The 24,706-nt window shown below is 38.9% G+C and overlaps 1 protein-coding gene and 1 long non-coding RNA gene across 3 annotated transcripts in view; both read left to right on the top strand.

Annotated features, from left to right (window-relative positions):
* The window catches only part of LOC134653613 (uncharacterized), a 381,090-nt gene that overhangs the window by 81,139 nt on the left and 275,245 nt on the right, over window positions 1–24,706 (top strand). The window lies entirely within an intron of this gene.
* On the top strand, window positions 1,188–23,725 carry LOC134653552 (uncharacterized). Of its 2 annotated transcripts, XM_063508931.1 has the most exons (9): window positions 1,188–1,400; window positions 6,076–6,183; window positions 6,867–6,969; window positions 11,601–11,957; window positions 14,102–14,287; window positions 16,059–16,177; window positions 16,583–16,747; window positions 18,341–18,508; window positions 23,408–23,725. In XM_063508931.1, the coding sequence occupies exons 1-9, from the start codon at window positions 1,200–1,202 to the stop codon at window positions 23,696–23,698; spliced, it is 1,698 nt and encodes a 565-aa protein (XP_063365001.1). In that variant the 5' UTR covers window positions 1,188–1,199; the 3' UTR covers window positions 23,699–23,725. The 2 variants fall into 2 exon arrangements, with proteins under 2 accessions (XP_063365001.1, XP_063365002.1); XM_063508932.1 differs by lacking the exons at window positions 1,188–1,400; window positions 6,076–6,183; window positions 6,867–6,969 and adding an exon at window positions 7,232–7,334.

Here is a 24,706-nt window from a genome sequence, read left to right as displayed (position 1 = left end):
GAAAATGGCTCAACCATCACTAAAATATTTTTAATTTACGCTCTTCCAGTGACAGCTAAAAAATTGCATGTCTTGGCCATATACCTAGTATTATATACTTAAATGAGCTATACGCGTGCGCCCGTGAGGGACAGAACATACGTGATGCGACCAAATTAAAAACACTTTTTGACGTTCCTGACAACCTACCAAACATAACCTACGTAATTTGGTCGGGTTATTTCAAAAGCGCTTTCTCTGCTACTCCATACTAAAAGTTCTATAAGTGCATCTCGTTCGGTCAACTGACTCCTCGCCCATTTCATCTATATAATTATGATTGTACCTCTATGGTCTTGGCGGTTATGCAAGTGTTGCCAGCATAATTAAATCACATTTGAACAAAACTCTTATTTTTTCGCAAAATTAATTGAAAATTATAATAATTAAAAATATTAATTCGTACTTATTTTTATTTTAATATTAATGCCACTAAAATTATATGAATTTTATAGTGACATCTGGTGACGTAGTTTGTGTAATCGAAAGTCAACTTTACGCAATAGTATGTTGTCGGGGGCAAAATATAGAAATCGCCTGCATCTTTACTGACGTTAACTACATTCCTAGTTACTCTTTGGTCCATATCAAAGGTCAATTTGTTTGTTGTGAAAGGACTGTCACGGTACTGTGTGTGTACAAAAAATTGTAAACTCTTCGACTAGTTACAAAGTCCACACGGATTATAGTATCACACATATTGCAATCATTCCAATACCAGTTTAGTTGCAACAAGGTATTAGTCAACAGTGTTGTAGTTGTGGTAGAGGTACGAGAAAACTAGTGTTCCAAATTTAAATTCAAACAAGTGTTTTTGGTATTTATTAAGGTGAGCGTCTTGATTCTTAATTTTCTCATTTATCACGAATCAATTTATTACAAGTTGTGTAATCGAAGTTACTAATTAGTGTTAATTAGTTACAATGTGAAGTCTAAGTAGGTAATAAAATAAAATTCCAACTTGATTTACCACTAGTCTGGCCTTCAACGGTGTTCTAGGTTTTACTTTGTATGTAATTTTATTACCTCTTAAACATAACGAAATAAAATCGTTCTTTAGTAAGAACAACAACAAATACAAAACATGATAGTCAGTTATTTTCCTTGTAACCTATACATATTCACAGGACTACTTATTTTCCAGACTTTTTATTATAAGTATGGCTAGCACATTAAGAAGATCTGCCTACCATACAGCAAGGAGATTGAGCATTCCAGCTTTAAAGCTTGCTATTCGTAACAATAGCACTTTGGAGAAGAATATTTTAACGTCAGTTTTCAAAGACATTCCTAAAGTGAATTATACCGTCCCCGAGTTTATTTGGCAGAACTTGGACAGATGGCCAGATAAGACTGCAACTGTAAGTATGCTGTGATTTTGTGTCTCTTTCTGACTCTTCATAGTTTTTACAAGCTTTTATAGTTTGTCAAAGGACTGTCTCATTTCAAACATAGACAGAGATAATCATACTATCTTTGTCTTACACTAGTACTAGCATCCAAAAGAAAAGGATGAGTATAGTTTTCTTGGTTCTTACTGACAGATAAATTGGTTTTACCGACTATACTTAACTTGCAATGTTTGTATGTTCGGGTCAAATCTTGCAAGCTAAATTAGACCCACTTGCCATTATTTGATTGAGCTGAAACTTCGCATTCATTACCTATGTAAGTTTTGTGGTAGCGAAACAAATGAAATATTATGGTTCCATGAAGCTGATTTGATAATGGACACAGGAGGTGGCTATAGTAGCTCTGATAAAACAAATGCAACCTAATTGTGTTTGAGTAAATGGGCCCACTGATTAACAGTCCGCCAGACAGTATCAGCCTGTCAGTTAGAACAAAAAGTTGACAGTTCCGAACAACTGACAGGCCGATACCATCCGGCGGACTCATAATCAGTGGGCCCCTTTAGAATTCTCTCAGTTGCCTGTTGAAAGTAAAGTACAGTCAGCAATAACCTGGGGCCAAATGTATAATAGTAGTTTATGCAACAGTGATATAATAAGGGTTCTTAAAATTCAAGGGTCGAAGTTACAAAACGAGACGTAGTCGAGTTTTGTAAAAAAAGACCCGAGAATTTTAAGAACCAATTATGAGCTGTTGCATACATTACTTTTTCTATGACAGCTGCAGCAAAAAAAAAAAAAAAAAAAAAAAAAAAAAAAAAAAAAAAAAAAAAAAAAAAAAAAAAAAAAGGTATTATTAAAAAAAATAGTTATTATTAAAAAAAAGAGTTATTATTTAAAAAAAATTGAGTTATTATTTAAAAAAAAAAAGTTATTATTTAAAAAAAAAAAAGGGTTATTATTGTAAATGAAAACATACCTCTTTCAATCAAGATGATCGGAACTTGTATCTTAAAAAAAAATAAAGCAGTTGTATTATACTCATAAGATGACTGCTAGCAGTCATCTTATGAGCCTATAGACAAAGCATTCAAATGACATTGCTTTAGATATCACTGTCAGTCATTTAATTGACACATTTAAGTGCTGGAGTAGAAAAAAATGTATATTGGTTGCCTCTTTTAAATTTAATTTATTAGAATAAACTAATTCTAAAAAAAAAAAAGTTATTATTTAAAAAAAAAAAGGGTTATTATTGTAAATGAAAACATACCTCTTTCAATCAAGATGATCGGAACTTGTATCTTTAAAAAAAATAAAGCAGTTGTATTATACTCATAAGATGACTGCTAGCAGTCATCTTATGAGCCTATAGACAAAGCATTCAAATGACATTGCTTTAGATATCACTGTCAGTCATTTAATTGACACATTTAAGTGCTGGAGTAGAAAAAAATGTATATTGGTTGCCTCTTTTAAATTTAATTTATTAGAATAAACTAATTCTACACAAATGAAGTCACGGGCAGAAGCTATATCTTAATCTTTTATATCCTGGGAACCATCTCTTTCAATTTAATTCATCCTTGCCTGAATTATATATTTCCTTTTCTCTATACTTAGAGTCTGTGCGGAAAGAGAAGAGACGTGGTATGTAAGCGAGCCCATACATTCTTTGACTTGTCTCTTTCCGTACAGACTTCACACACCTTTGATGTTCGAACAACTTGTAAATTGTAGTACAAGTTGTAAACTGTTTCCCTGCCCCTGAGCATAGTGTAGTGTAGGCATAGAGCATAGTATTCACATTAGTACCTACATAAACAATACATTCACTTTCCATTGTTAATGCATAACGCATTTTTGCAACGATTGCGCTCTTGTTAAAGGTTAAACACCCCTGGATAACTTCACAAACAAGTACAACAAAATTGTTGTTTATTCCATTTTGAACCATATTTTTTATGAAACAAAGTTTTATTTGCAACAATATGAGTGGTATTATATAATCAGTTTATCTTAGTAGAAATCTGTTGATTAGATTTTATTATTGACTGTCACGTAGCAACTGACTATACATATGTAGATTTAAATAAATACTTTAATTTTAAAGTTTTGCTGTGAATAACAATTATTAGCAAGATACTGAAATGTCAAATGTCAAGGAATTTTTGAGCCTACGCCCACCTTCAACAAAACAACATTTACATAATTTACTTACCTACTGTCAGGTTGTTAATAATTTTAAATGGCTTATACCTTTTTATCACCCTTGCTCGTAAAAGGTGTTATTACACGTAGATGATGCGGTCCGTAAATCCTAAATTTCCACCTAGGGTACAGCCCTATCGTCTACGTACGAAATTAGGCAACATTTTTATTTCCCTTTTTTCACAAGTGTGATGAAAAAAATATTGTGTGTGCCACGCGCGGGACAGGAATTAGGTAGGAACTCGTGTTGATGAAGCCCTCGCCTTCGACTTCGGGCTTCAATTCACACTCGTTCATAAATCCTTGTTTACCGCCCTCAATGGACAATGTTCTATTTCGTAACTAATTTTTTTGTCTTTCTGCGGAGCTAGAAGGGACAGGAATAGTACGTACCTACATTATTTCAGGGGCCGGGAAACGGAAACTCGTTGATGAGACTCGATTTTGTCGGACGAAGTGAAACTTGAGTAATATCAGAGAGAAAATGGAGACTTGTTTGGAGTCTTTCCTCTTAAGCATACCTACTTTAAAAAGTGTATGGCCATACGATACGTTCCAAATACCCACACACCGGCCACACACTGCTCTACTCGCGCGATCAATCGCGACGCTCCATACTCCATATTGCCGGTCCTTTGACTCGCGCCAAAAAACCGACAAAATAGGGAGCGGTGGGTCATGAACCTATAATATTACGGACAGAGTTTCGCTTACAATACAACTGTGATTCCAACATCCACCAGTTTCTAAGTATTTACGCGTGACACACACACATTGACAGCCCACATCCACCAGTTTGCCGTCAGACGAATCGAAACGTCATTGAAGTAAACATGTCGAAGAAAAATATAAAATATCCGGCATGCGTAGTTAAATCCTGCTAGAATTGTACCGATCGAAAGAAAAAAAGTCACGGAATAACTTTTCATACTTAAGTTTATCAATTAGTACGTAAAATCACGATAATTTGTTGTTTATAAATTATCAAACTGCAAAACAGGAGTGTGACCAGTAACATGAATAGGGTAATTTCCCGAAAGTAGGGTAATTGATACCCTTCTTATTAAATCATTATGTACTTATGTGCTTATTGTGTCTTTTTTCTGTTTCCTTGTTTGTTTTATTTTGTTACTGTGTTTTGCGACAATAAATGACTTTTTATTTATTTTTTAGGTAAATGGTTAAATTATTGATTGTGCATTTCAAACTTGGTCGGTATGTTAATTTCCCGATACTAAGGAGCTATACTTAACGTTTGTTTGTTATGTATTATAATTTGTTTGTTGAAAACCAGATATGTTTCAAGTTAAATGTATAAGTAAATTAAAAAAGCGGCCAAGTGCGAGTCGGACTCGCCCATGAAGGGTTCCGTATTTAGGCGATTTATGACGTATTAAAAAAAAACTACTTACTAGATCTCGTTCAAACCAATTTTCGGTGGAAGTTTACATGGTAATGTACATCATATATTTTTTTTAGTTTTATCATTCTGTTATTTTAGAAGTTACAGGGGGGGGGGGACACATTTTACCACTTTGGAAGTGTCTCTCGCGCAAACTATTCAGTTTAGAAAAAAATGATATTAGAAACCTCAATATCATTTTTAAAGACCTATCCATAGATACCCCACACGTATGGGTCAGATGAAAAAAAAAATTTTGAGTTTCAGTTCTAAGTATGGGGAACCCCAAAAATTTATTGTTTTTTTTTCTATTTTTGTGTGAAAATCTTAATGCGGTTCACAGAATACATCTACTTACCAAGTTTCGACAGTATAGTTCTTATAGTTTCGGAGAAAAGTGACTGTGACATACGGCGGACAGACGGACAGACAGACAGACATGACGAATCTATAAGGGTTCCGTTTTTTGCCATTTGGCTACGGAACCCTAAAAAACATGACGAACTGATTTCATTACGATGCTAAATATCATTAGGTATTGAAAATAATGTTTGCACAAAGTAATTGTGCAATATTGCGCATTTTCAAGACCTATAAAATCAGATACGTACACACCTTTTTTATTGTCTAACGTAAAACTGTCCTATTTTTTTTATTTGAAAACAAGGACGATATTAAAAATAATTGTTTCACCATTAGGGGAGAATTTGTGTTACATGGTAACACTCGTCTACACGCACACATTCAAACCGTCCGCCATTGCAGTGTCACAGTTTGTCTTAGGTGACAGTCCGTCCGTAATATTCTAGGTCCATGCGGTGGGTTTGAGGAGTGGCGCGGCCATACTACGTCTCGTCGAGTATGTGACCGAGGTATTAAATCACACATAGTATAAAACAAAGTCGCTTCCCGCTGTCTGTCCCTATGTATGCTTAGGTCTTTAAAACTACGCAACGGATTTTGATGCGTGTTTTTTTATAGACAGAGTGAGAGGAAGGTTTATGTATAACTTGTTAACCTGTACGAAGCCGGGGCGGGTCGCTAGTTTATTGATTATTGCGTTGTTTACAGGTGTGCGCAGTGACAGGCCATGGCTACACGTACGCGCAAACACACAGGATGTCCGTCGCTTTCGCGGCCTCGCTCCGAACCAAGTTGAAGTTGAAGAATGATGACAAAGTTTGTTTTCAATAATTTAATACACAAAATTTTAGTTTTCATACAGCATTTTTACCATTGACGTATATAATATAGGTATCTCAGGACTGGCCTTACGGGCAATAAGAATGGGGCATGAATGGTGCCAGTACAGCGGTGTGACACCGCTCCAACGCGATTGGTCGCAACAAGTTGCGTTAGACTGCAGGATAAGCTCGAATTCTGGGTGACACCGCTGAACTGGTACCATTTTTAGTGCAAGTAAGGCCAGTCCTGAGATATAAGTCAATTATTTTTACACCTATTAATCAAGGCCAAAATTAAATGCCATGAAAAAATTAACAAGGAAACTAGACTATATTTGCAAGGGCAGGTTCTAAGCAAATCATAAAAAACGTTAAAGTTGGCTCGATATAAAAAAAATCACGAAAACATGCCTAATTTTACCCCGCATACCACAGCAATATAATTTTAGTATAAAATAGCCAAGGGATTTGACAAGCTAAACCTAGCTAAACTAGTTTTTACCTTTTATCTCAATTACTCAGAAGATTTTCAGAGTAACTGAGATAAAAGGTAAAAACCCGTGCGATGGCCATATCTTCCGTCGCAAGTTTCACGCGGCGCGCCATCTCTTTTGTTCCCTGTTATTTTCCTTTTATACGTTTTTTTCTTAATTTTTGTGTTCCTTGATTGTTATAAAGGTGGCGATAATCCTGCCCAACCTCCCCGAGTATCCCTGCGCGCTGCTCGGAACGTTAGAAGCAGGCTGCATAGCCAGTCTCATGAATCCTGCCTACACTGCCCGTGAGTATTCTTGAACGCAGTTATCACTGTATAATGCCCAACCTCCCCAAGTACCCTCTTGCCTGCTCCTAACGTTAGAAGCAGGCTGCATAGCCAGTCTCATGAATCCTGCCTACACTGCCCGTGAGTATTCTTGAACGCAGTTATCACTGTATAATGCCCAACCTACCCAAGTACCCTTGCCTGCACGGAACGTTAGAAGCAGGCTGCATAGCCAGTCTCATGAATCCTGCCTACACTGCTCGTGAGTATTCTAGAACGCAGTTATCACTGTATAATGCCCAACCTACCCAAGTACCCTTGCCTGCACGGAACGTTAGAAGCAGGCTGCATAGCCAGTCTCATGAATCCTGCCTACACTGCTCGTGAGTATTCTTACGCAGTTATCACTGTATAATGCCCAACCTCTCCAAGTACCCTCTTGCCTGCTCCTAACGTTAGAAGCAGGCTGCATAGCCATTAGCCAGTCTCGTGAATTCTACCTTCACTGCTCGTGAGTATTCTTACGCAGTTATCACAGTATAATACCCAACCTCCCTAAGTACCCTCTTGCCTGCTCCTAACGTTAGAAGCAGGCTGCATAGCCATTAGCCAGTCTCGTGAATTCTGCCTTCACTGCTTGTGAGTATTCTTGAACGCAGTTATCACAGTATAATGCCCAACCTCTCCAAGTACCCTCTTGCCTGCTCCTAACGTTAGAAGCAGGCTGCATAGCCATTAGCCAGTCTCGTGAATTCTGCCTTCACTGCTCGTGAGTATTCTTACGCAGTTATCACTGTATAATGCCCAAACCTGCAAAAACCTCGAAATAACCATATTTTTCGAATTATTTTATACTCGAAATGTAGGACTCAGTGGTGTGTTTAGGTAACGACTTCGTATTATTAGATTGCCCAATTAGAAATGAAATAATTAGCAAAGAACGAAAGAATACCGTTTCCGTTTCCATAAAAAAAAACCGGTATCCGATCCCTGGCCCAAACTACCCGAGTACCCTAGCCTGATCGGAAAGTTAGAAGCAGGCTGCCTGGTATTCTTGATTTTTACATGGTTATCACATGTTGCTCAAGGGCGGATCCAGCTTCATAGACATGGGGGTGGCATGGTCAAAATCTAGTAAATTTTTCGCAAATAAATAATTGAAACGTTAGAAGCAGGCTGCTATGTTGTCTTAGACTCAATCCAGGGCCCAGGGGGTCATGCAAAGACCTAAAAATATGGACTTATACTATGCATAGGCATAAGTATCGATTGTTATCACCTCATTATTTATGTATCGAAAAAATCACAAGGGTACGTCATGTAATTTTTATGTGACTTGCTATCATTTTGGACGATAAGATACAATGACTAGATATAATTGTAGACATTATTTTTCTCAATATAAAAGTACCTAACCTTAATTCGTTGGAAGATAATTGACTAGTCTAAAGTTAAAATAAAAAATAATGATGTCTAATACATTAAGTACTAAATATCTGGGATACCGAGCTTTCAACATTCAATATTCAATACCGAGCTTTGCTTGGAAAACATATAAAAACTCGAAAATGCGCGTTTTCTCAGAGATAAAACCTAGCTAGATCGATTTTACGCCCTCGAAAACCCCCATGTAGCAAATTTCATCGAAATCGTTTCCGAGATCCCCGAAATAAGAATTGCTCGTTTAAATGTATAAGATAAGTCTAATAACTATAAAGCTCTGATTTCCTAGAATAGCGGTGCCGTCATACCTAATTATAGCGGCCGTCTCCATACAAAATACCACCTACTCTATTCATATATTCCATATTTAGCCGTATTATTTGTGTGCCGTCATGTGCCGTGTAGTTTACATAAAGTTACAAAACTTGGTGTATTTTATCATTATAATAAGTGAACACGTACAGTCAAGTATATTTTTTCACCTTATTGCATTTTTTTTTAGACTATATCGCAGTCACGATTATTGCATAAATCAGTGGCTAATCATATAATCACGATAAGTCGATAATTGTTATTTAAGTTCGATTATTTATACGTATCGCGTTACCTAATATTTTTGCGCAAATATTGTTTTGCTAAAACGTTATCTTTTAGCGATAATGGCCATTTTTACACGACTGCCCCAAAAAAAGAGTGTATTGTTTTCAGGGTTCATGTTTGTATGTGGGTATGTAAGTTTCTTTATTACACCGTAACAGCTAAGTGCCTGAACCGATTTAGGTGTTTGAGATGTCATTGGAATCCTTACGTCATCCCGAGTAACATAGGCTATGTGACGTCATCACAAAACCAATATGGCGGATTATGCACTGCAAATTGTGCAACCGAAACAAAAATAAAACTTATAAACCTATCGAGTTGGGTATTAAAATAAAGGATTTTGAAAGACGATTCTAAAACTGTACACAAAATATGGTTTAAACTATTCATTTGGTAGGACAAGATTTTACAAAATGTAAGTATAACGCAAAGATAAATGAATTGTCTAAATCTATTGAATGGGATATTAGAAGAAAGGATTTTTTAAGGCGATCATACGAATATATATAAGTTATATGTTTAATTGTATCGTTGGAGAGAAAATACGAAATGTTCTACATCGCGCTAATGACATTTCTCTTTGCAGCTATATACGACAACGTCATACGTGGCGCTTACGTTATTTTCAATTGCGAAAGTGTCAAATACGAAAGCAACGGTTTGAACGATTGACTAGGTGAGCATTTCTCAAAAAAATTGTACATTTCGATCACATCTTAGATTTCTATAAAAATTGGTATGCTGGTATGGTAAAGTACATGAAGCTGAACAATTTCCGCCATATTTCCCAAAATGTCCAAGAAAGTTTGTATGAAACATCCTTTTTTGTTACCAGATTTCCTTACACATTTGGTAACAAAAAGGAATGTTTCATACATTTCTTGGACATTTTGGGAAATATGGTGGAAATTGTTCAGCTTCATGTACTTTACCAGCATACCAATTTTTATAGAATTAGAAGAATTAATCTAAGATGTGATCGAAATGTACAAATTATTTGAGAAAGTTGCACGCTTTCTGCAGCTTTTCCAAGTTTCTTAATTGCGAAGGCCGAAGGCCGACCTTCGCGTAGGGCCGAAGGCCCAGAGCGTAAGAAAGGTGCACGCTTTCTGTAGCTTCCCCAAGAATCCCAATTGCGAAGTCCGAAGGCCGAGCTTCGCGTAGGGCCGAAGGCCCGGAGCTTAAGAAAGGTGCACGCTTTCTGCAGCTCGAAGTATCTTAATTGCGAAGGCCGAAGGCCGAGCTTCGCGCAGAGCCGAAGGCCCGGAGCGTAAGGAAGGTGCACGCTTTCTGCAGCTTTTCCAAGTTTCTTAATTGCGAAGGCCGAAGGCCGACCTTCGCGTAGGGCCGAAGGCCCAGAGCGTAAGAAAGGTGCGCGCTTTCTGTAGCTTCCCCAAGATTCTTAATTGCAAAGGCCGAAGGCCGAGCTTCGCGTAGGGCCGAAGGCCCGGAACGTAAGATAGGTGCATGCTTTCTGCAGCTTCCCTAAGTATCTTAATTGCGAAGGCCGAAAGCCAACTAATGGGAAATAATTATGTAGTTGCAGAGATATTAAGCCATAGCACTTTTCAATACGTCTGCATGGTTTTTGGGTCCGGCCTATTTAGGTTTTTAAGCACGTTTTATGCTAACATATCAAATATCAACATGATGAAAGCTCCTTGAAGCAACTTAAGTGCCTTAAATCATATAAAAAATGTGATTGGTTTGTATGGTCACTAAAATGTATAAAATAAAATAAATTAATTAAAAATTAAAAAACCCGACTGCAGTTTAAAAGCGAACTGAAAAGCTAAAAATAATTTTTAGTTATGTTAGTTACTCAACTTAATGAATGTAAATTATAATATATAAGTGTTCTGTCAGGGTCGTAAACAGCAAACGAAAAAGCTGAGGCTCATTTAGGATTGTGACTGTACCTGTATATTTTATTTCGATGCAGTCGGGGACCTGTGAATGGGAAAAATTCAATATATCAAGGTCCCCGACTGCATCGAAATAAAATATACAGGTACAGTCACGATCCTAAATGAGCCTAAGCTTTTCCGTTTGCTGTTTACGACCCTGACAGAACACTTATATATTATATTTTACATTCATTAAGTTGAGTAACTAACATAACTAAAAATTATTTTTAGCTTTTCAGTTCGCTTTTAAACTGCAGTCGGGTTTTTTAATTTTTAATTAATTTATTTTATATCTTATCATTTAAAACATTATAACATTCTATTATTATCCTCCTGAGACTAAATGTACATTACAATGTACATATTCGTGCAATCTAATTTGAACATTTCATGAACCAAATAAAGTTACATTTCTTTTGTTTCATTGCTTTTTAAAACAAACGAAATTCGCTCTAATTTACATATAGAATAAGGTTAAAATTAAAAATTAGTAAACTTTATATGGTGGGTCTTACGAGGCTAGAAATTGGATACATACGTCTATTGATGATGATGGTATCCTGTTATACTTCCAGCATCCATAAAAGATGAAATCTGCTCAAAGCGGTATTTAAACCTAAAACTAATGGCACAGCAGGAAAACTTATTGCACAGGACGTTTTTTGAGCGACCATTAAAATATTCCTTTCATTATTTCAGACGAGCTGCAACACCTGCTAGCCAAAACCGACTGCCAAGCGATAATCGCCTCTAAATTCTCCTACGCCAGTATTAAAGAGGCCCTAAATGCCCTGAAGAAAGACATTCCTATAATCCTAGTCGACAACGAAAACCTGCCAGAGGGCACGATAAAATTCGCCGAATTCGCTGAAGATTTTAACCTATGTACTGACTGTTTGAAGTCGGTGAAGAGGGGGGCAGATGATGTGGCCATTCTGCCGTTTTCTAGCGGGACTACTGGGTTTCCGAAGGGGGTGGTGTTGGACCATAGGAGTGTGGTGGCCATGAATCAGCAGATAGCTGATCCGGAAATTATTGTTATCAAGGAGACTTCTGGTAATTGATAAAGATAAGATAAATATAGTTATTATTCAAGTAGGCATATTACATGCGCTTATGAACATAATCAAATAAAGCTATACCGGTCTAGATATGAGCGCCCATAGGCATTTAGCCGGCGGCGGCGCGCCGGTCAAAATTGGTCGGCGGCGGCGGCGAATCGGTGGCGTGGCCTTGAAACACCTTCAACAATTCAAACCAAAATTTTACCGAATAAACATGTTTTTACTGTAAGAAAGTTATGAAATAAATGCATTTTTTTATTTTCAACGATAATTTATTGAATAATGGTACGAAAAAAATTGATATCGTATAAACTGTGGATAAGCGTTATCGCGCGGCATCAGAGGCGGTCTTAATCTTGGCGAGGCTCTGGTCGGAAGATCTTAGCGAGGCCCTTATCTTTTGTGCTAAGTTAAAAATTGCGGATTGACTGTATCAGGGAAACGTTTTGTCGATAGTCCAAAGAAAATCGAGCTCCGTCATTAACCAATATCGACCCAACAAAACCGATTTATGTCAAAAAGTGCGGCCCAAGGCCGAATTCCATGTAGGTAACACCGAAGACTTGAATTCGACGCCTCCCAATGCGAGGCCAGAGGATGAGCTGCAGGTAAGCATACAGCTAAGAATCGAACGCCAAGTAAGGCTAACGGCCGAACGCCTGGAGCGGCAATTGCGGCGCGCTTCTGTGCGAAGCCGAAGGCCAAGCTGCAAGAGAGCAGAGCGAGGGCGAAGGCCGATAAAAACCGAAGCCATAGTGTTAAAAAGATCTCGAGCTTTCCTGCGGGCGCATTCGTGCGACGCCAAAGGCCGAGCTGCAATGGAGCTAAGATCGGACAAGGACCAATGCTCAAGCGTTTTACAAGAGGCCGAAAGTTGAGCTCCAAACAGGGCCAAAAACTTGCAAATTCAGATAGCGGCTTACTTCCATGCGAGCGATGCAAGGCCAAAGATTGAGCTGCGAGAAAGCAAAGCTTGAAATTTGACCAGTTTAAATGAGACCCGATTCCGACGCCCTTCCGTGCGTAGCCAAATGTTGGATGTGGAAACGCTTAATATCTCAAAATTAACCCCTTTTTATACCTTTTAAAGACGTTTAACCATGCTTGTAATGGTTAAATTCGCGGTAAATGACGGATGGTTAGCTGGCAAAATTAGTTATGCATTGCATAGGCAATCCAAAGATGTGGGTTCGAGTCTCACGTTAGCCAGAGTTGATCACAGTTAATTTTTTCATTGTGATTGACATATGTAGTGTATATACAATCTATAAATTGTAATGTGGAACGTTCCACAATAAAAATGGAAGGAAATCAGTGTGTTTATTACAAGCATATTGATGTTCAAATTGATATTTAATAATTTCGTTTCCCCAATACTACTATCGCGGTTACTAGACAGATTGCATTTGCCTTCGATGTTTTTAAATTATATGCGCCTAAAATACCTTTTGAATGCCTATAAACTATTCGAAGTGGCGCCGTTAATGATCTAAACTCGATTAAAAATATATTATCTGATTCCGAAAGTAGTAGTAACTACCAAGGTCACACCGATGCCACGCCGATAGCGCAGCGTCGGCGGCGGTGGCGCGAAAATTTTGTCGGCGGCGGCGGCGCGCCGGCGCGGCGCTCATATCTATACCGGTCTAACCCTACACCTCTGCCTCGAGAAGATTTAAATCCCCCCTCAATTGGAGGAGGGTATCCCAATATGGGACAGGCAAAAAACTCGGCGCGACACATCTTTTCAAAACATTACATATGGCCGATATGGCCTAATATGTCAGAAACATATTTGTAGGAAAGATACTTCCGAGTTTCCAGCCCCGATTTCCGCGAAGGGAAATGTTTTATTAGAATTAGGCCGGCTTCCTAGAGTGTAAACTCTTACTATATATTAGGGATAACTGATTATGAAAACCGTCAACATTGATGCGAGTCACATATGTAATAGACTTGTAAGCTACGTTCCTGAGTAATTTTTGCAGTTATAAATTTGAAACCCTTTCCTATTCCATTATAGTCCGAAATTCGATTTGAATTTGTCCTTTTAAAAGGGCATCGGGACTTAGGAGGTTCAAATTAAAGTACGCTTGCCCCAATTTGTCCAAATGTACCTTAAATGTCTACTTCCAGACACCCACCAGGCCGTGCTGCCAGCAATACTGCCCTTCTTCCACATCTTCGGCTTCAACGCGCTCATGGTGAACCAGATGTACCTCGGCGTGAAGCTGGTCACCATGCCGTATTTCAAGCCGGAGCTGTTCCTGCAGACCCTCGTCAAGTACCAGGCTAATGTGCTGTTCCTTGTGCCGCCCATGGGTAAGATGAACCAGATGTACCTCGGCGTGAAGCTGGTCACCATGCCGTACTTCAAGCCGGAGCTGTTCCTGCAGACCCTCGTCAAGTACCAGGCTAATGTGCTGTTACTCGTGCCGCCCATGGGTAAGGTGAACCAGATGTACCTCGGCGTGAAGCTGGTGACCATGCCGTACTTCAAGCCGGAGCTGTTCCTGCAGACCCTCGTCAAGTACCAGGCTAATGTGCTGTTACTCGTGCCGCCCATGGGTAAGGTGAACCAGATGTACCTCGGCGTGAAGCTGGTGACCATGCCGTACTTCAAGCCGGAGCTGTTCCTGCAGACCCTCGTCAAGTACCAGGCTAATGTGCTGTTACTCGTGCCGCCCATGGGTAAGGTGAACCAGATGTACCTCGGCGTGAAGCTGGTGACCATGCCGTACTTCAAGCCGGAGCTGTTCCTGCAGACCCTCGTCAAGTACCAGGCTAATGTGCTGTTACTCGTGCCGCCCATGGGTAAGGTGAACCAGATGTACCTCGGCGTGAAGCTGGTGACCATGCCGTACTTCAAGCCGGAGCTGTTCCTGCAGACCCTCGTCAAGTACCAGGCTAATGTGCTGTTACTCGTGCCGCCCATGGGTAAGGTGAACCAGATGTACCTCGGCGTGAAGCTGGTGACCATGCCGTACTTCAAGCCGGAGCTGTTCCTGCAGACCCTCGTCAAGTACCAGGCTAATGTGCTGTTACTCGTGCCGCCCATGGGTAAGGTGAACCAGATGTACCTCGGCGTGAAGCTGGTGACCATGCCGTACTTCAAGCCGGAGCTGTTCCTGCAGACCCTCGTCAAGTACCAGGCTATTGTGCTGTTACTCGTGCCGCCCATGGGTAAGATGAACCAGATGTACCTCGGCGTGAAGCTGGTGACCATGCCGTACTTCAAGCTGAAGCTGTTCCTGCAGACCCTCGTCAAGTACCAGGCTAATGTCCTGTTCCTCGTTCCGCCCATGGGTAAGATGAACCAGATGTACCTCGGCGTGAAGCTGGTGACCATGCCGTACTTCAAGCTGAAGCTGTTCCTGCAGACCCTCGTCAAGTACCAGGCTAATGTGCTGTTACTCGTGCCGCCCATGGGTAAGGTGAACCAGATGTACCTCGGCGTGAAGCTGGTCACCATGCCGTACTTCAAGCCGGAGTTGTTTCTGCAGACCCTCGTCAAGTACCAGGCTAATGTGCTGTTAATGTGGGTACGGGAATCGAGATTTTCTATTTCCAAAATTAAAGTTTTCTTTGTTTACCGGTCTGGTTTAGTAGGTAGTGACCCTGCTTTTGAAGCCGATGGCTCTGGGTTCAAATCCCGGTAAGGGCATTATTTGTGTGCTGAATATAAATATTTTGTTCCCGAGTCATGGGTGTTTTCTATGTATAAAAGTATATACGTATCTATCTGATATAAATTTGCTTAGTTTTCGGCTAGGTTGATCTGTGTAAGGTGTACCCTAATATTTATTTCTTTACTGTGAATTTTTTCTGAAATTTCTGAGAACTTTCTTAACTCTTTCGAAACTTACACAATCGGGTACAGATAGCAGTGGACAATTTCTGAAACAATTATGTTTTCTTTTGCTTTCTGGACATAGCATGACGTAGGAGGAAACGGGGTCATTCGAAGCATGATTTTTGGATGATTTTAGCGGGGGAGGGGGGGTCAAAATCGTCAAAAATAAATGATGTAATTTATGAACAGCCCCTAAGTCAGAATTCCCCATAATGAAACCATATTTGTACCTAATCGCAGTGGTGTTCCTGGGCAAGCACCCGGCGGTGCGCGCGGCGCACCTGGCGAGCGTGTACGGCGTCATCAGCGGCGCCGCGCCCGTCTCCGAGGCCGACGCCGCCGCCGTGCTGAACAAAAACGTGAGTGAAGCTTCATCACGCCAGTAATGATCGAATGATGCCATAATCATTCCTCCTCTCATTTTAGCGCTTTTCCAGTTGCTTTCTTAATCTAATCTTAAGAATTATTAGCTAGCGCTATTTTTGAAAAAGTCACCTGTAGGTGCTTATAGTGTTTTCACCAAAGACGATTGTTAATTATCGAATGATAATGATATGACTTAATACGAAGAAAGTTATTGGCGAAAGGTCTGGCTACCAGCAAATTACAGAAAAATATCTCCACTGCTGGACAAAATCCTTTTAATTTAACCTAAAATCCTAAACAATTGAACAAATATCGCGACGGTTTTTTTTTTACTAACTTTATATTGCTTTAACTTTGCCATTTACGCCACAAATTCACTAATTCAAACCCCGTTTCAGCCAAAAATAAACTTCCGCCAAGGCTACGGTCTTACAGAGACCAATGGCGGCATCTCTATCGGCTTCAACACCGACGCCAACCACGCGTCGGTCGGGCACGTGTTCCCCAGCTCACAGGTCAAGATCGCGGACATTCAGACACAAGAGGCACTGCCTGCTGGAAAGGTATAAAAATTGTCTCGGAGACTCTGGTCTTAGCAAGGTTTCACAGAGACCAATAACATCGGGATCGGTTTCAACACCGATGCCAACCACGCGTCGGTCGGGCACGTGTTCCCCAGCTCACAGGTCAAGATCGCGGACATTCAGACACAAGAGGCACTGCCTGCTGGGAAGGTACAAAAATTGTCTCGGAGACTGGTCTTAGCAAGGTCTCACAGAGACCAATAACATCGGGATCGGTTTCAACACCGATGCCAACCACGCGTCGGTCGGGTACGTGTTCCCCAGCTCACAGGTCAAGATCGCGGACATTCAGACACAAGAGGCACTGCCTGCTGGAAAGGTATAAAAATTGTCTCGGAGACTCTGGTCTTAGCAAGGTTTCACAGAGACCAATAACATCGGGATCGGTTTCAACACCGATGCCAACCACGCGTCGGTCGGGCACGTGTTCCCCAGCTCACAGGTCAAGATCGCGGACATTCAGACACAAGAGGCACTGCCTGCTGGAAAGGTACAAAAATTGTCTCGGAGACTGGTCTTAGCAAGGTCTCACAGAGACCAATAACATCGCGATCGGTTTCAACATCACGTGTCACGGTTCCCCAGCTCGCAGGTCAAGATCGCGGACATTCAGACACAAGACGCACTGCCTGCTGGAAAGGTAAAAAAATTGTCTCGGAGACTCTGGTCTTAGCAAGGTCTCACAGAGACCAATAACATCGGGATCGGTTTCAACACCAACGCCAACCACGCGTCGGTCGGGCACGTGTTCTCCAGCTCACAGGTCAAGATCGCGGACATTCAGACACAAGAGGCGATGCCTGCTGGAAAGGAGACTCTGGTCTTAGCAAGGTCTCACAGTGACCAATAACATCGCGATCAGTTTCAAAAAAGCTGGAATGGTACAAAAAAGGTCTTGATAGTCGCTTTAGAAAAAGGTCTTATAGCGACAAGACAACTACAAGATCGCTAGATTATGGTTGATAATAAACTTTAATAACCCCTCGTGCAGCAAGATGCCGTGTAGCCGCCAATTTTTTTATATTGAAAATTTGCCGCCTCTCGGCTGCTAACCGCACGGCGCGGCAATTTTAAAATATTGCTTTGCCGCTCGAGGGGATAACAGTCTAGTAAATAGAGAAGACATAGAATCTCCACATATCCTCAACATTATTGAAGTAGTAGATAGCTGCATTTTGCATTTTAGCTTTTATGTAGGTAACTAAAATGGACAAAAAATTATATTTAGTGCCATTGGGCCATCTACGACAGCATCGATTCTCGCGGGGTTGAATGAGGGTCGTCAATACAATACAATACAAATACTCTTTATTGCACACCTCAATAAAAGAAAACAATACAAAAATAATACAGAAACACAAGCAGAGACAACAGACGGTCTTATCGCTAAAAAGCGATCTCTTCGAGACAACCTCCTTCCTTCCTTCCTTTGGGTAGCGGAAATTAATAAATTTACATATCAGTCAATGTCAGTCTTCTTTATTTACTAGAGTCTGGTGACAATCTCACCTAGCTGATGTGACAGAAAAACAACATTTTTTTAAATTACCATTTAATTTTTCCCCATTCCAGGAAGGTGAAATCTGGTACCGCGGCCCAAACCTGATGCAGGGATACTACAGAGACGAGGAATCCACCAAGGAGGTGTTCCAAGACGGCTGGTACAAGACCGGCGACATCGGGAAGTACGACGACAAGAAATACCTATACGTGACGGATAGGATGAAGGAGCTTATTAAGGTAAGTGAAAAACTAGATGAAACGGTAAGTTTTTAGGGTTCCGTACCCAAAGGGTAAAAACGGGACCGTATTACTAAGACTCCGCTGTCCGTCCGTCCGTCCGTCCGTCTGTCACCAGGCTGTATCTCACGAACCGTGATAGCTAGACAGTTGAAATTTTCACAGATGATGTATTTCTGTTGCCGCTATAACAACAAATACTAAAAACAGAATAAAATACAGATTTAAGTGGGGCTCCCATACAACAAACGTGATTTTTGACCGAAGTTAAGCAACGTCGGGCGCGGTCAGTACTTGGATGGGTGACCGTTTTTTTTTGCTTGTTTTTTTTTCTTGTTTTGCTCTATTTTTTGTTGATGGTGCGGAACCCTCCGTGCGCGAGTCCGACTCGCACTTGGCCGGTTTTTCATTTAGTTTTTGAAGTGAAAACTTATTTAGCGGCGCTGTGCACTTTGTGTGATGGGGAAAAAAATTTTAAACTCGCGAGAGCGTAAGACGTAAGATGTCATTGAATTTTCACTTCTGTCGGCACTCCCGGAGTGCAACCCGTTGTTTTTTTTTAACAAAATTCTTTATTTATGCAATGTCTACGTGTAGGATAAAGTATTAGCGTATTTTGCATGCGATTCGCTTACGAAATATTTGCTTTAATTCCGAATTACTTTGTCGACTTGTGTATTATAAGTAAAAGTGAATTTAATAGTTTATTAAGAAAACAAGCAGCTTTAAGATGATACCAATGTTACACTATAAAAAGGCAAGCCAAAACAATTTTAATAGTTAAAATAATTAATTAGTTAAAATAGCCCTATTTTAACCTAAATAAGAATTGTCAGCGCATATGGCTGGAGGCGTGTAGAAATCGACTTCCGCCTGCTGGCCTAATTTAATTTTAAATTAATTGAAAAACTTATTCTTCAAGATAATGTAAGGTGTGGCGTCAATGATACAACTGTTGGTGTCTAAATACGAATATATTCTCTTAAACTAACGCGTACATGCTATTATATACTACCACTACGTACGTGTGTGGGTGAGGCATAGTACACATACTACACCTCCCCCCTTGAAGAAAAAAAAATGATTAAAATATAAAACTTAATCTATTTTTTTTTTACGTAAGCATTGAATACATTGTAGTAAAACAATGATTACAAAAAAAAGGATTGTACATGAAAACAATCAAAGCAGTAAGTAGATAAATTCAAATTTAAAAGAAAATTAGACACAGATGAAATTAATGTGCTTATTAAATCAAAACAATTTAACTTACAATCATAACATACAATTGATAGCAAAATTATGGCATAAAAAATTATAATATAAGCAAATATTTATGAATGCCTTGATGACGAATCGAACCACTTTATTTTAATTACCGTTATATAACTTACTCTATGAAATATACCTACTTAAATACACAAAAATAACTTCATTTACTTATTTTTAAAATATATATTAAAATTAATGATAAACAAAATTTATTAAAAAAAACTACTAATATGTATGTTAAGTCTAATAAAAATGAAAACACAAAAAAAGATAAACACTTAAAAACTACACTAGACATATTTATTGAACTAAATTCAAAAATTACAAGAACTATTTCCAAATTTAGTAGTGTATTCGTCAATTCAATTCGTTTCTTCGTCCTTTTTAGTCTTACTTAGTTACAAACATAGGTTTGTTACTCGTCATTGGTACCTTATAATATCATTTCTAATTTTTTATTGTATACATTATCAGTTCCTTGCAAGTTATTTTATTATGACGTCATTCATTTAAATATATTTCCTTTGTTTTATTTTATTTTATTTATTCATTTATAGTGGCATCTTTTATGCTTCACTGAAATCAAAGATCAAGGGTACGCAACGCTTTTATAAACGTGGTCGGCCGACCTTACTATAATTATTTATTTATTTGCTCAGGATACAAGGATATTTATTTTTAAGCGCGCACATATACTATTTATTTATTCATACAGGCAGTTATTTTAACACACCCATACATAATATCATTCCGTGTGTCCAAGGAGTCTCCACGATTGATACTCGACCGAATCATGGTCAGACCTCCAAGGATTCCGTGCCTGCCTTGTATCCTGGCGTACCCTTGCTAACCTAATCGCTCAAGGCCGCCTCTCGGGCCACCGAAGATGCGATAGATACATAATTATTTATTTTTCAATGACTTTCTTTCATTTCCCTCTCAAAATAAACCATCACTCAAAATGCAACCACATAATAACTCAAACACCATGAAAACTTTAACATATAAGAATTTCAGCAACTCTTAGTTGATCAGGCTAATCGTTCTTTGAAAAACTTACGTGTTTAAGTTTTCCCATATATCAATATTTTATCACTTTTCCAATAACATACAAATTCCATTTTACTAATAATACAATCGACAACCATGCTATCCATTATTTCACATTCCTTACCTTTCTTAAACTTACCACAAACATTCATTTACTATCATTTATACGAAACTTGCGCTCTTTAAAAACCAACGTTAAATCTTTTCTTAAACAAGCCTATACCTACAATACCACAGATCTTCTTTGCAATACCACTATTTACTTTAAAAGTCATAATATCCATAATTATAATACTTCGTCATTATTTTCTTTGTTAAATATGTCAGATCCGTGAATTAAAAAAAAGTCTTGTCCGATACAATTGTAACTCGCTATCATAAAAAAAAACACAATTCGAATTCTAATTAAAAATAAAGTACTTATGGTTAAAAGTCGGTACTGACATACTTTTATATTTTAAGATCTGAGATTTGAAATATTTTAATTATTACTTACTACTTATTCTTTCAATTTAATATCATTACAATAATGTTTAAGTAATCTAAATCAGTGTACGAACTATGAAATTAGAGATGAAATAACAGACGCCGCATACCGATCCCTTTAAGGAGTGCACGCGCCGCCGTTATGTTATGTGCCATATTTGTAAGTTATAAGGAATAAAAGCATGTCATTTTACTAAGTATAGGATATATGAAATTTAATAAAACGAAACTATCACATGTATGTATTTTAGACCACCCATATATTATGGTTTTGTCATCAAGCGGCATAGTTATACTTACTGAAATAGGATTTTATTCAATAGTCACATTAAAAAACTAACATAAGGACCTTTAATATAAAGTCCAACAAAAACGTTAAAATGTAGGTATCTATTATTTAAAAAAAATGTAACTATGGAGCTAACATAAAAAATAAACAATTAAAATAATTAAATGTCCCTTTTTGCACGGCACAGCACTAAACTACACTTATCACTTTATCGTTTTTCCACACACCAACCTACTCTTTCCTTGTAGTCCCTGGACCTCCAGACGCCACACTCGACCAAGGACACCAACAACTCCCTGTTGCAAACCATCATTACTAGCTTTGTCCCCGTCAGCATTTTACTTTTTATTGGAGTCTTTCTGTTGAAGTATCAAAACTGTCCACTTTTACCGTTTTTATGATACTAATCCGCAATAAAGTCATCCACCAATGTTTTACAACAACCTTCCGCGTGTAGAGTTCGTTTTAAATAATATGTATCTAGTCCTGGCAATTACTGTCCAATTATGCACGATTTTAATATATTCACTTATCCCATTTTCACTTTGCTCTGATTTAATCACAAATGTCCGACACAATTTTGTTTAACATAGTCCTTCAGCTTAAAATTTTTGATTTTTGTCCACGTCCTTGACTGGCAAGCGCAGCGCGCTGCCAGTGCAGCGCGAGGCCGCACTGGCAGGATCGCCATGTAAGGTGTGGCGTCAATGATACAACTGTTGGTGTCTAAATACGAATATATTCTCTTAAACTAACGCGTACATGCTATTATATACTACCACTACGTACGTGTGTGGGTGAGGCATAGTACACATACTACAATAAAGCGAGCAAAATTTAGATTTGCTTGTCCACCCAATAAACACGCGTTAAACTTAAAACACTCCTTTGGCCTCGGATCATAAATACAGAAGACTTAGGGCCAGTTGCACCGACCACATTTAGCGGACCGATCAACGTCAATCCGCAGTGTAGTATGAAAATTCCGATACAATAAAATTTAGCGAATGCTTTAACGGTGACAGATGATTTTGTGCACTCGACCCTTAGAAAAGCATTAAACAATACAATTTTTCTCAAAAATGGACGGCAAAGTCGACGTTGCCGGTTAAAAAATAGGTCGCGAAGTGCGTAGTTTATGGTCATTCAAAAAATTAAAAAGTTAAAAACATTGCAGTCTCGATTTCGGGACTGCAATGTCGCATACAAATTCCATTATTTAACGAGTTCCAAACTTTTTAAAACTTTAAATGGCTATATCAAATGAAGGCATACAGACCTTAAACAGCCAAACAGATGATCAGCACTTATTATTATAAAGCCTATAACAGACTATCGCACCGCACCGCGACCTTGGAGCGTCGCACCCATAAGTGAGAGCGAGAAACAGATATCTCTTTCTCGCTCTCACTTATGGGTGCGACGCTCCAAGGTCGCGGTGCGGTGCGATAGTCTGTTACAGGCTTAATGTTGGTACCGCGACTATTTAGGTGTCTCAAATAGGTTGGCGTATTTTCAGCAGAAAAATACACTTCTTTTTTTTTTTAAAGGCGGCTAGCAATTTTTTTTATTAGTTGTATTTTTTTCTGTGAAAATTAGAACGATGCTTCTGTAAGTTCTGTAAAATATTTCTATTTCTTGCACCATTTTTGAGAAAAGCACTATATATGACTCGGCTGGAAGGCTACTTGCTGGCTTCGGATTCAATTAAACGGACTCCCAAGGTCGTCCGTTTAAAACGAATCCTCAGCCTGCAAGTAGCTACTTCCGAACCTCGACAATAATGTACTATTTCATTTCAGGTAAAAGGTTTCCAAGTACCCCCCGCGGAACTTGAAGCCATCATCCGAACTTACCCCAAAATCGCGGACTGCGCCGTCCTAGGCATCCCCGATCCGGTCACCGGCGAAGTTCCAAAAGCTTTCGTAGTGCCCCAACCGAACCAGACCATCTTGCCTGAGGAACTGAAGGAATTCGTTAACAGTAAGTTAGTGTCGTTCAAACATATTAAGGAGGTGCAGAGTATTGATGAGATACCGAAGAATCCGGCTGGTAAGATCTTGAGGAAGGATTTGAAGGCTAAGTACTGTTAAAGTATTAAAATATTTGTTGGTGTAAGATGTGTGAGTCTAAAATAATTTCGTAAATCGAATTTAATAGCTTAATAAACAAGATGGCGCTGTACGGGTCTAAAAACATACAAAGCAGTTCAGCGTCGTCTGTTTCATTATCATCTGTTCCGTTATTTTCTAGACTGTACCTCTCTTACAATCAATAACTCTTTGGTGCGAGCTTATACACCGTGTTTTTATTTTATTTCCGTTAATTTCAAGGGTGCATTCCTGAGCTTAAATCAAGTAACTTTCTCAAAGACACCGATATTCTAATTAACTCCATTTCGGAGATAATCAATAATTTATTTTTTTCCTATGAGGCCTCTACAAGCGTGTACACTTGCCTTAGGGCCAGTATACATATTGATTAGTGTTTAGAATGAGTTCATACATTTGCTAATCTCGGTCGATCGATGTTCGATATAACATTGATATGTCACAGATTTCAATTTTTTGGTTGAGTTAAATGTAAAGCCCGTGTTAAAACAACGCTATATGCTATATGCTACATTTAATTAGTTTTTAAACTTAATTTTATTTGTAAAAAAAGCAAAAAAAATGTTTTTTTTTTTTAAAGTTAACTATGCCGTTTAGTTCTCTTAAAAGTACTTAACCATACCCCGAAGTTAACGGAATTCAATAAAAACACGGTGTATAGGGTTGAAAATGAACCGTGATGTAAAACTGGTAATCAAGATATTTTAGGTCTCAAAGTCTTCCTATTAATATCAGATAAGTGTATTTGTTCTGTGTTAAGTGTCGACTCAATAATGGTTAGGGTCAAAGCGGAAACAGTGGCTCAGCTCGAACAGTGGCTGTCACCTCTCTCCTGTTGAAATTAGGTAAAATGAGCCACTGTACCCGGCTTTTTCTATCGAGCCACTGTTCCCTCGTTGACCCTATTTGTAGTAACCCTTTGAACGCCACGCATATCGTGCGACGTCGTTGTGAACCTTGTCGGAATGCAAGAAGGTTGATATTGGCCTG

The sequence above is a fragment of the Cydia amplana genome, chromosome 13 (genome assembly GCF_948474715.1).
Source record: "Cydia amplana chromosome 13, ilCydAmpl1.1, whole genome shotgun sequence".
Classification (NCBI taxonomy): domain Eukaryota; kingdom Metazoa; phylum Arthropoda; class Insecta; order Lepidoptera; family Tortricidae; genus Cydia; species Cydia amplana.
This window is presented reverse-complemented; position numbering and strand designations above follow the sequence as displayed.